Source organism: Acomys minous (genome assembly GCF_964271855.1).
Source record: "Acomys minous genome assembly, chromosome: 13".
Taxonomy (NCBI): Eukaryota; Metazoa; Chordata; class Mammalia; order Rodentia; family Muridae; genus Acomys; species Acomys minous.
Genome location: NC_140495.1, coordinates 24,095,677 through 24,108,266, shown reverse-complemented (window position 1 = coordinate 24,108,266; position 12,590 = coordinate 24,095,677). Strand labels below are relative to the sequence as shown.

The 12,590-nt window shown below is 49.2% G+C and overlaps 1 protein-coding gene across 1 annotated transcript; it reads left to right on the top strand.

Moving 5' to 3' along the window:
- Positions 1–10,780: 10,780 nt before the first annotated feature.
- On the top strand, positions 10,781–11,581 carry LOC311580803 (proline-rich protein 23A3-like; the record flags this gene model as incomplete). The annotated part of the gene is made up of 1 exon (XM_084752518.1): positions 10,781–11,581. The coding sequence occupies one exon, from the start codon at positions 10,781–10,783 to the stop codon at positions 11,579–11,581; it is 801 nt and encodes a 266-aa protein (XP_084608644.1).
- Positions 11,582–12,590: the final 1,009 nt, after the last annotated feature.

Genomic DNA, 12,590 nt, shown 5'->3' with positions numbered 1-12,590 from the left:
CCTCCATCCATCCTGGACAGCCAGGTTTCTTTCCTCCACCACAGGGGCCCGTCCCCCTGAACATTCCCCACCACCATGTCTTCCTCATCCAGCCAGGACCCTTGAGTGCATCTGGATCCCACAGCGGGTGCTTGGGAAACACCTCTAACCCACACCAAGACCCTCAAGGAGGATTCCTCATGCCATGGATGAATGTTCCAGCTGGCCTGGTCCCGGGATCCTTCTCTCCTATTCCGGGGTGTCTAGCCCTCTGTATCCGGGCCACGCCCCAGATCCGGGACCTCCTTTAGCCTCTCCTAGTGCACTGCTATATGCTCCCTCCTCCATCTGGAGCCTCCAAAGCAGCACGCTGTGTCCTCTCCCCAGCTCTCCACTGCAGCCTCTCCCTCCATCTCCTCCTGAGACCCAAGCACAGCCCCTTGACGACACTCAGAGATCTTCATGCCCTCTCTGCCAGGCCCAGAGGCACCTCTCCTAGGAAACCACGGACTGCTGGTCCAACACAGCACCTTGGACCCTTGCTGACCTGGCTGCCCTATGGGATTGACAGAGCTCCTCCAGACACCCAGCAACCTCACCAAGGTGCATCCAAGGCTCCGTGCTGCACCCTATGCCTGGGAGAAGACAAGGACTTCAGGAAGAGTGGAGACACTAGAGCTCACCTTAGACCTTACAATCTGACTTTGAAAGACAGAAGACACAAATCTCCTGCTTCATCTGAACAAAAAGAAAAGTGAAAACAAAAGCCTTTAGAGCGCCATCATTTGCCTTGGCGGTTCCCTGTAGAAGTTGTCAGTGTCCCTTTTCTCCCAACCCAAGGAACCACTGGGTTTGCTAAGCTGCCAGGGTGTCTTGTGCTTTCCCTTGACTGGATGAGGACCTGCCCATGGCTTGGTCCTTCTGGAGGATTCCAGGTGCTCTCCAGGACAACTTAGAGATACCACAGTGGGAGAAGATGGATCCCAGACCTGAAGATGAAAAGTAGATTCTTAGCTTCTCCTCAGCCCTCTCTTGCCCTCCTGGATTGCTCTTCCCTGCTCAGTCTCCTCATGTGAATGGGACTTGGGGCAAAACTCAACTGTTGCAGCCACGCACTGGGATGCGCATTCCCTTGTGACTTCAGTTCACAGGGTGACTTGTTACCACTGGACTCATGGAAAGGGCTCCTATGACTCTTATTCTGCATTGTTTTGTGCTCTTAACATCAGGATACAGTTGTTGCCTGTGTGCACTGACCTTGAGTCAATTATTCATTCTAAATAAAATATTCCTTGGAAGACTTAACCATGTGAAATAATTCTGTTTTCTTCACACTTCTACTCTGTGGCAGAGTGGGAAACCTTTCCTGGTCCACATGTTTTAAAATATGCTATGATCACAGGGTGAAAATGACCCAATTAGAGGCCTAGCTGTCACTATGCTGGACCACAAAAGCCTAAGTGTCTTCTGAGAGGCTTCCTCCAGCAACTCACTGAAACAGGTGCAGAGACCCAAGGCCAAACCCTAGGCCAAGCTCTGTAGTTTAGAGAAGAGGTGGAAGGACAGGGGGAGCCGGAGGAATCAAGGACACCACAAGAGGACAGAGTCAATGGATCTGGGCCCATGGGGCCTCACACAGACTGAGTCACCACCCAAAGACCATACATGGGCTAGACATAGATGCCCTACACATAGGTAGCATGTGGGCAGCTTGGTCAACACTCCTGTCCTCTAACCATTGGAGTGGGGCTGTCTCTGTGCTGCCTCCTTTTGCATCCCTATCTGCTACCTGTGCAGCCTTCTCAGGCCTCTGTGGGAGAGGATACATTTAGTTTCTAGACTTGAGTTGGGACACCTTGATGGACTCCTTAATCCCATAAGCACAGAAATAAATGGGAGAGGGGCACCAACATGGGACTTACAGGACAAGAAGGAGGGGCAAGGATGAGGCTGAAAAGTGATTAAATTAATTTGTTGGGTTTTTTTTTTTTTTTAGGAAGTCTGGGGTGTTGTCACATGCCTCTAATCCCAGACCTGGGAGGCAGACACAGGCCGATCTCTGAGACTGAAGCTAGCCTAGTTCACAGAGAGAATTCCAGGACAGCCATGTCTACATAGAGTAACCATGTCTCAAAAAAAACCAAACAAACAAATACAAAAGAAAGTTTCTCAAGAAAATAATTTAGAAAAAGAAAATAGTTTTGCCCAGACATTCTGGACTTTGTTCCCAGCACATGAAAGGCTTAAGAGAGCAATCTCTCTGAAATCAAGCTTGAGACATGCATGGTGGCACATGCCTTTACTCCCAGCACTAGGGAGGCAGAGGCAGGCAGATCACTGTGAGTTTTAGGCCAGCCTGGTCTACAAAGTGACTCTAGGGCAGCCAAGGCTACACAGACAAATCCTGTCTCCAAATTCCAAGCAAACAAACAAACAAACACAAAAACTCTCTGGCCAGGCCTGCTACTGTATGACATTAATGCCAGCATTCTAAAGGCAGAGGCAGGCAGATCTCTGAGTTCTAGGCCACCCTAATCTACATAGTGAGTTCCACACAGCCAGGGCTGTTCCTCAAAGAGACTGTGTCTACTGAGGTGCAGAGGGAACTGAACAGTTTCACTTCTTACTTTTTACATGACTTTACCAAGCTGACCTTGGACATTCAATCTCACTCATAACTTAATACAATTTATACATCAAAGTAGATGAGGGGGTAAACCAGTTTCAGATTGGGTGTGTGGTGGGTGTTATTTTTCATTGTATTGTCTGTTTCAATCTGTGTGTTGTGTCAGTATGTGTGAGATTGTGTGGGTTTCTGTGTGGAGGAGAGCTACAGGACACAGCCACCCCTTAGGAACTATGTAGTGTGGAGAAGCCTTTAATCCCAGCACTCACAGGGCCCGAGGCTGAAAACCACATTGTGAGTTCAAGGCCATCTGCTCACATAGTGAGGTCCAGGCAGGCCAGAGCAACCAAAGGAGACCTCGCTTGGAACAGTGAATTCTGCTGTGTATGCCTCAGAATTCCTAAAAGACATTTTAAATCTTTTCCCCACCACATGTTGGCATGGGAGGGGACAAGTAGGATAACCAGCTTTGTGACAGGGCCCAGAGCTTAGCACAACCGACTCCATGATGGAAGTGCCAGTCAAGCTGCAAACCTCAACAAGCAGACAGCAGCAGGACCTACAACTGAAACAGAGACCTAATCTCTCAGAGTTTATTGTTCTGGGAAAGTCTCTACATGGACTGACCCTGTCTGTTGGCTTCAGCAGTTCACCCTCTGCCTGAATGGGATGGTTGCCTGAAGTTTGTCAGCCCAACACATGGCTTCTGTGCTTCAGAGCCTCTCTGACAGGGGATGGAGGCTGGACTGGGATCCTGGAGACCCAGGAGAGTCAAGGAGTACCTTATAAAGACGCCTTTCAGCTTCACCCTGAGGAGCAGCAGGCTTCCCTGGTGGGCACCACACAACAGCTTCATTGAACCATTCCATGGTCTACATCTATACCACAGGACCACACTGAAGCCATGATATAAAGGGCAGATACAATCACTACTACGAAATAAAGTAATTAGGGCATGAGTAAAGCAGAGCCCTGCAGAGCGATTACTGCTCTTCCAAGCTGCCTGCTGCCCCAGCTGCAGCAGATCCAAAGCCCTCTGCTGGCCGCAGAGTGCACTGCACTCACAGGCACATACCCACATTACCAAATATGGGCCTAAGAACCAAATGCTTGCCAAATCCTTGATATAAAATGGAGACCCTTTGATTACATACAAAATCAAGTAGCAGCCAGATATGGTGGCACATTCCTCTAATCCCATCTCTTGGGAGGCAGTGGCAGGCCTGTCGCTGTCAGTTCCAGTCCAGCCTGGTCTACAAAATGACTTTAGCACTGACAAAACTACACAGAGAAATCCTGTCTTTAAAAAAAAAAAAAAACAGGGGCTGGAGAGATGGCTCAGTGGTTAAGAGTGCCACCTGCTCTTCCAGAGGTCCTGAGTTCAATTCCCCGCAATCATATCTTGGCTCATAACCATCTAATATAATCTGATACCCTCTTCTGCAGATACAGCACTCATATGAAATAAATAAAATAAACAAATCTTTAAAAAAGAAAACAAACAAACAAACAAAGAACTACCCAGGCATGGTGACACAAGTCTATCATCCCAGCACGTGGGAGGCAGAGGCTTGTAGATTGCAATGAATTTGAGGCCAGCCTGGTCTGTAGAGTAACTCTAGAGCAGCTAAGGCTACACAGAGAAACCTTATCTCAAAACACAAAAAACAAACAAACAAACAAATATATACATATATCAGAAAGAAACATTTTAAAAAACACAAGGCAAAGCAACACAAGAAATATTTAAATACTATCTTTAAAATCTACGGTGGTTCACACCTTAAGACACACCTGACCACAGGGCGGGGTGGGACACTCCTTTAATCCCAGCACTAAGGATTTAATCTCAGAACTCTAACTCTAGTCACAGCCAAGTATATTGCTGCGAGTTCCATGGTAGCCTGGTCTACAGAGCGAGTTCAGAATAGTCAAGGCAACACAGAGAAACCCAGTCTCAGAAAGAAAACAACAACAACAAAACAAAAAATAAGAAACACTTGACCATTAGACCCACCAAGTTCTTATAGTAAAAAACCAGCCTCTGACCACATGGGGCACCAAAATCACTCCCTCCACATACACACAGACTCACACACACTTTTGAAAAGACAAAGCACGTCTTATAGTCTGGATAATACGGTAAGCTTGCCTGTAAGGGACACCTGAAGTTTCACTCTGTGAATCTCCATTTCCATAGACTTTTGCTCATGAACAGCTTGTCAGGGTGGGGGAGGGCCAAAGAAGTCATGAGAATGTGGTAGGGGGTGGGATGAAAGGTTCTCTTCTGTGTGTGATGCCAAAAATAAAGGCAAGACAAACTACAGGGACATCCAAGGGTGGATTTCTTCTCTCCATTATCAAAACACCCAACACTTTTATGACACAATCACACTCACATTCACACACAGCGGCACACCCTATCCTCCTGCCCCCCTGCATGGCGGAAGGGAGTGTCTTGGAGGCCAGGCTTATATAAAGAGGTCAGGTCCTCTCTGACGCCAGATCAGGCCGTCACCTGGAACACATCTCTCCTTCTCAGAGAGTCCACAGATTGTCTTGCAGAAGGCAAACTACAGCTATCCCTGAAGGAAGAACTAGAGCTCACAAGTCTCCACCTCCACCTTGCCTTGTTCCAGGCCCTCCGAACCCCCAACATGAAGAGAGTGTGGCCCCGCTGCCCATGCACCGAGGAGGACAGGGCTTCCTGGGGGGCACCTCAGGGTCCAGTCCGCAGCCATGCCAAGCGCCCCCGCCTCCAGGAGCCCGCGCGCCTTCAGCCCCAGGCACAGCCAGTCCGGGAAGCCCCAGAGCGGCACCCAGGCCAAGAGCCCAGCTGTGGAGTGTTCCTGCCTGCTGGTTACAATTTTGAACCACACCTGGAAAACTTCGGCCTCCTGCTTCAGCCTAAGCCCATCACGGTCCTACAAGCGTCGTTCCAAGGACACAACATCATGCTGATCCCAGAGGACCTCCAGGCCTCCATCCATCCTGGACAGCCAGGTTTCTTTCCTCCACCACAGGGGGCCGTCCCCCTGAACATGCCCCACCACCATGTCTTCCTCATCCAGCCAGGACCCTTGAGTGCATCTGGATCCCACAGCGGGTGCTTGGGAAACACCTCTAACCCACACCAACACCCTCAAGGACGATTCCTCATGCCATGGATGAATGTTCCAGCTGGCCTGGTCCCGGGACTCCTTCTCTCCTATTCCGGGGTGTCTAGCCCTCTGTATCCGGGCCACGCCCCAGATCCGGGACCTCCTTTAGCCTCTCCTAGTGCACTGATATATGCCCCCTCCTCCATCTGGAGCCTCCATAGCAACAGGCTGTGTCCTCTCCCCAGCTCTCCACTGCAGCCTCTCCCTCCATCTCCTCCTGAGACCCAACCACAGCCTCTTCAGAGACCTCAGAGACCTTCACGCCTTCCCTGCAAGGCCCAGAGGCGCCTCTTCTAGAAAACCATGGACTGCCGGCCCAACACAGCACCCTATGCCTGGGAGAAGACAAGGACTTCAGGAAGAGTGGAGACACTAGAGCTCATCTTAGACCTTACAATCTGACTTTGAAAGACAGAAGACACAGTTTCAAATCTCCTGCTTCATCTGAACACAAAGAAACGTGAAAACAAAAGCCTTTAGAGCGCCATCATTTGCCTTGGGGGTTCTCTGTAGAAGTTGTCAGTGTCCCTTTTCTCCCAACCCAAGGAACCACTGGGTTTGCTAAGCTGCCAGGGTGTCTTGTGCTTTCCCTTGACTGGATGAGGACCTGCCCATGGCTAGGTCCTTCTGGAGGGTTCCAGGTGCTCTCCAGGACAACTTAGAGATACCACAGTGGGAGAAGATGGATCCCAGACCTGAAGATGAAAAGTAGATTCTTAGCTTCTCCTCAGCCCTCTCTTGACCTGCTGGATTGCTCTTCCCTGCTCAGTCTCCTCATGTGAATGGGACTTGGGGCAAACCTCAACTGTTGCAGCCACGCACTGGGATGTGCATTCCCTTGTGACTTCAGTTCACAGAGTGACTTGTTACCACTGGACTCATGGAAAGGGCTCCTATGACTCTTATTCTGCATTGTTTTGTGCTCTTAACATCAGGATACAGTTGTTGCCTGTATGCACTGACCTTGAGTCAATTGTTCACTCTAAATAAAATATTCCTTGGAAGACTTAACCATGTGAAATAATTCTGTTTTCTTCACACTTCTACTCTGCGGCAGAGTGGGAAACCTTTCCTGGTGCACATGTTTTAAAATATGCTATGATCACAGGGTGAAAATGACCCAATTAGAGGCCTAGCTGTCACTATGCTGGACCACAGGAGCCTAAGTGTCTTCTGAGAGGCTTCCTCCAGCAACTCACTGAAACAGGTGCAGAGACCCAAGGCCAAACCCTAGGCCAAGCTCTGTAGTTTAGAGAAGAGGTGGAAGGACAGGGGGAGCCAGAGGAATCAAGGACACCACAAGAGGACAGAGTCAATGGATCTGGGCCCATGGGGCCTCACACAGACTGAGTCACCACCCAAAGACCATACATGGGCTAGACATAGATGCCCTACACATAGGTAGCATGTGGGCAGCTTGGGCAACACTCCTGTCCTCTAACCATTGGAGTAGGGGCTGTCTCTGTGCTGCCTGCCTTTGCATCCCTACCTGCTACCTGGGCAGCCTTCTCAGGCCTCTGTGGGAGAGGATACATCGAGTCCTGCTAGACTTGAGTTGATAGGGTGGGTTGGGACACCTTGATGGACTCCTTAATCCCATAAGCACAGAAATAAATGGGGGAGGGGCACAAACATGGGACTTACAGGACAAGAAGGAGGGGCAAGGATGAGGCTGAAAAGTGATTAAATTAATTTGTTGGGTTTTGTTTAGGAAGTCTGGGGTGTTGTCACATGCCTCTAATCCCAGACCTGGGAGGCAGACACAGGCCGATCTCTGAGACTGAAGCTAGCCTAGTTCACAGAGAGAATTCCAGGACAGCCAGGTCTACACAGAGTAACCATGTCTCAAAAAAAAAAACAAACAAACAAATACAAAAGAAAGTTTCTCAAGAAAATAATTTAGAAAAAGAAAAAGAAAATAGTTTTGCCCAGACATTCTGGACTTTGTTCCCAGCACATGAAAGGCTTAAGAGAGCAATCTCTCTGAAATCAAGCTTGAGCCAGGCATGGTGGCACATGCCTTTACTCCCAGCACTAGGGAGGCAGAGGCAGGCAGATCACTGTGAGTTTTAGGCCAGCCTGGTCTACAAAGTGACTCTAGGGCAGACAAGGCTACACAGAGAAATCCTGTCCCCAAATTCCAAGCAAACAAATAAACACAAAAACTCTCTGGCCAGGCCTGTTAGTGTATGACATTAATGCCAGCATTCTAAAGGCAGAGGCAGGCAGATCTCTGAGTTCTAGGCCACCCTAATCTACATAGTGAGTTCCACACAGCCAGGGCTGTTCCACAAAGAGACTGTGTCTACTGAGGTGGAGAGGGAACAGAACAGTTTCACTTCTTACTTTTTACATGACTTTACCAAGCTAACCTTGGACATTCAATCTCACTCATAACTTAATACAATTTATACATCAAAGTAGATGAGGGGGTAAACCAGTTTCAGATTGTGTGTGTGGTGGGTATTATTTTCCATTGTATTGCCTGTTTCAATCTGTGTGTTGTGTCAGTGTGTGTGAGATTGTGTGGGTTTCTGTGTGGAGGAGATCTACAAGACACAGCCATCCCTTAGGAACTATGTAGTGTGGAGAAGCCTTTAATCCCAGCACTCACAGGGCCCGAGGCTGAACACCACATTGTGAGTTCAAGGCCATCTGTTCACATTGTGAGGTCCAGGAAGGACAGAGCAACCAAAGGAGACCTCGCTTGGAACAGAGAATTCTGCTGTGTATGCCTCAGAATTCCTAAAAGACATTTTAAATCTTTTCCCCACCACATGTTGGCATGGGAGGGGACAAGTAGGATAACTAGCTTTGTGACTGGGCCCAGAGCTTAGCACAACCGACTCCATGATGGAAGTGCCAGTCAAGCTGCAAACCTCAACAAGCAGACAGCAGCAGGACCTACAACTGAAACAGAGACCTAATCTCTCAGACTTTATTGTTCTGGGAAAGTGTCTACATGGACTGACCCTGCGTGTTGGCTTCAGCAGTTCACCCTCTGCCTGAATGGGATGGTTGCCTGACGTTTGTCAGCCCAACACATGGCTTCTGTGCTTCAGAGCCTCTCTGACAGCGGATGGAGGCTGGACTGGGATCCTGGAGACCCAGGAGAGTCAAGGACTACCTTATAAAGACGCCTTTCAGCTTCACCCTGAGGAGCAGCAGGCTTCCCTGGTGGACACCACACAACAGCTTCATTGAACCATTCCATGGTCTACATCTATATCACAGGACCACACTGAAGCCATGATATAAAGGGCAGATACAATCACTACTACGAAATAAAGTAATTAGGGCATGAGTAAAGCAGAGCCCTGCAGAGCGATTACTGCTCTTCCAAGCTGCCTGCTGCCCCAGCTGCAGCAGATCCAAAGCCCTCTGCTGGCCGCAGAGTGCACTGCACTCACAGGCACATACCCACATTACCAAATATGGGTCTAAGAACCAAATGCTTGCCAAATCCTTGATATAAAATGGAGACCCTTTGATTACATACAAAATCAAGTAGCAGCCAGATATGGTGGCACATTCCTCTAATCCCATCTCTTGGGAGGCAGTGGCAGGCCTGTCGCTGTCAGTTCCAGTCCAGCCTGGTCTACAAAATGACTTTAGCACTGACAAAACTACACAGAGAAATCCTGTCTTTAAAAAAAATAAAAAAAAAAACGAAAAACAGGGGCTGGAGAGATGGCTCAGTGGTTAAGAGTGCCGCCTGCTCTTCCAGAGGTCCTGAGTTCAATTCCCCGCAATCATATCTTGGCTCATAACCATCTAATATAATCTGATACCCTCTTCTGCAGATACAGCACTCATATGAAATAAATAAAATAAACAAATCTTTAAAAAACAAAAAAAACAAACAAAAAAGAACTACCCAGGCATGGTGACACAAGTCTATCATCCCAGCACGTGGGAGACAGAGGCTGGTAGATTGCAATGAATTTGAGGCCAGCCTGGTCTGTAGAGTAACTCTAGAGCAGCTAAGGCTACACAGAGAAACCTTATCTCAAAACACAAAAAACAAACAAACAAACAAATATATACATATATCAGAAAGAAACATTATAAAAAACACAAGGCAAAGCAATGCCAGAAATATTTAAATACTATCTTTAAAATCTACGGTGGTTCACACCTTAAGACACACCTGACCACAGGGCGGGGTGGGACACTCCTTTAATCCCAGCACTAGGGATTTAATCTCAGAACTCTAACTCTAGTCACAGCCAAGTATATTGCTGCGAGTTCCATGGTAGCCTGGTCTACAGAGCGAGTTCAGAATAGTCAAGGCAACACAGAGAAACCCAGTCTCAGAAAGAAAACAACAACAACAAAACAAAAAATAAGAAACACTTGACCATTAGACCCACCAAGTTCTTATAGTAAAAAACCAGCCTCTGACCACATGGGGCACCAAAATCACTCCCTCCACATACACACAGACTCACACACACTTTTGAAAAGACAAAGCACGTCTTATAGTCTGGATAATACGGTAAGCTTGCCTGTAAGGGACACCTGAAGTTTCACTCTGTGAATCTCCATTTCCATGGACTTTTGCTCATGAACAGCTTGTCAGGATGGGGGAGGGCCAAAGAAGTCATGAGAATGTGGTAGGGGGTGGGATGAAAGGTTCTCTTCTGTGTGTGATGCCAAAAATAAAGGCAAGACAAACTACAGGGACATCCAAGGGTGGATTTCTTCTCTCCATTATCAAAACACCCAACACTTTTATGACACAATCACACTCACATTCACACACAGCGGCACACCCTATCCTCCTGCCCCGCTGCATGGCGGAAGGGAGTGTCTTGGAGGCCAGGCTTATATAAAGAGGTCAGGTCCCCTCTGACACCAGATCAGGCCGTCACCTGGAACACATCTCTCCTTCTCAGAGAGTCCACAGATTGTCTTGCAGAAGGCAAACTACAGCTGTCCCTGAAGGAAGAACTAGAGCTCACAAGTCTATAGCCTCCACCACGCCTTGTTCCAGGCCCTCCGAACCCCCAACATGAAGAGAGTGTGGCCCCGCTGCCCATGCACCGAGGAGGACAGGGCGTCCTGGGGGGCACCTCAGGGTCCAGGCCCCAGCCATGCCAAGCGCCCCCGCCTCCAGGAGCCCGCGCGCCCTCAGCCCCTGGCACAGCCAGTCCGGGAAGCCCCAGAGCGGCCCACAGGCCAAGAGCCCAGCTGTGGAGTGTTCCTGCCCTCTGGTTACAATTTTGAACCACACCTGGAAAACTTCGGCCTCCTGCTTCAGCCTAAGCCCATCACGGTCCTACAAGCGTCGTTCCAAGGACACAACATCATGCTGATCCCAGAGGACCTCCAGGCCTCCATCCATCCTGGACAGCCAGGTTTCTTTCCTCCACCACAGGGGCCCGTCCCCCTGAACATGCCCCACCACCATGTCTTCCTCATCCAGCCAGGACCCTTGAGTGCATCTGGATCCCACAGCGGGTGCTTGGGAAACACCTCTAACCCACACCAAGACCCTCAAGGAGGATTCCTCATGCCATGGATGAATGTTCCAGCTGGCCTGGTCCCGGGATCCTTCTCTCCTATTCCGGGGTGTCTAGCCCTCTGTATCCGGGCCACGCCCCAGATCCGGGGGCCTCCTTTAGCCTCTCCTAGTGCACTGATATATGCTCCCTCCTCCATCTGGAGCCTCCAAAGCAGCACGCTGTGGCCTCTCCACAGCTCTCCACTGCAGCCTCTCCCTCCATCTCCTCCTGAGACCCAACCACAGCCCCTTGACGACACTCAGAGACCTTCATGCCCTCTCTGCCAGGCCCAGAGGCACCTCTCCTAGGAAACCACGGACTGCTGACCCAACACAGCACCTTGGACCCTTGCTGACCTGGCTGCCCTATGGGATTGACAGAGCTCCTCCAGACACCCAGCAACCTCACCAAGGTGCATCCAAGGCTCCGTGCTGCACCCTATGCCTGGGAGAAGACAAGGACTTCAGGAAGAGTGGAGACACTAGAGCTCACCTTAGACCTTACAATCTGACTTTGAAAGACAGAAGACACAAATCTCCTGCTTCATCTGAACACAAAGAAAAGTGAAAACAAAAGACTTTAGAGCGCCATCATTTGCCTTGGCGGTTCCCTTTAGAAGTTGTCAGTGTCCCTTTTCTCCCAACCCAAGGAACCACTGGGTTTGCTAAGCTGCCAGGGTGTCTTGTGTTTTCCCTTGACTGGATGAAGACCTGCCCATGGCTTGGTCCTTCTGGAGGATTCCAGGTGCTCTCCAGGACAACTTAGAGATACCACAGTGGGAGAAGGTGGGTTCCAGCCCTGAAGATGAAAAGTAGATTCTTAGCTTCTCCTCAGCCCTCTCTTGACCTGCTGGATTGCTCTTCCCTGCTCAGTCTCCTCATGTGAATGGGACTTGGGGCAAAACTCAACTGTTTCAGCCACACACTGGTATGTGCATTCCCTTGTGACTTCAGTTCACAGAGTGACTTGTTACCACTGGACTCATGGAAAGGGCTTACCTGACTCTTATTCTACATTGTTTTGTGCTGTTAATATCAAGATACAATAGTTTCCCTTGTGCACTGACCTTGAATCAATTGTTCACTCTAAATAAAACATTCCTTGAAAGACTTAACCATGTGAAATAATTCTGTTTTCTTCACACTTCTACTCTGCGGCAGAGTGGGAAACCTTTCCAGGTCCACATGTTTTAAGGTATGACATGATCACAGGGTGGAAATGACCCAATTAGAGGCCTAACTGTCACTATGCTGGACCACCGGACCCTAAGTGTCTTCTGAGAGGCTTCCTCCAGCAACTCACTGGAACAGGGGCAGA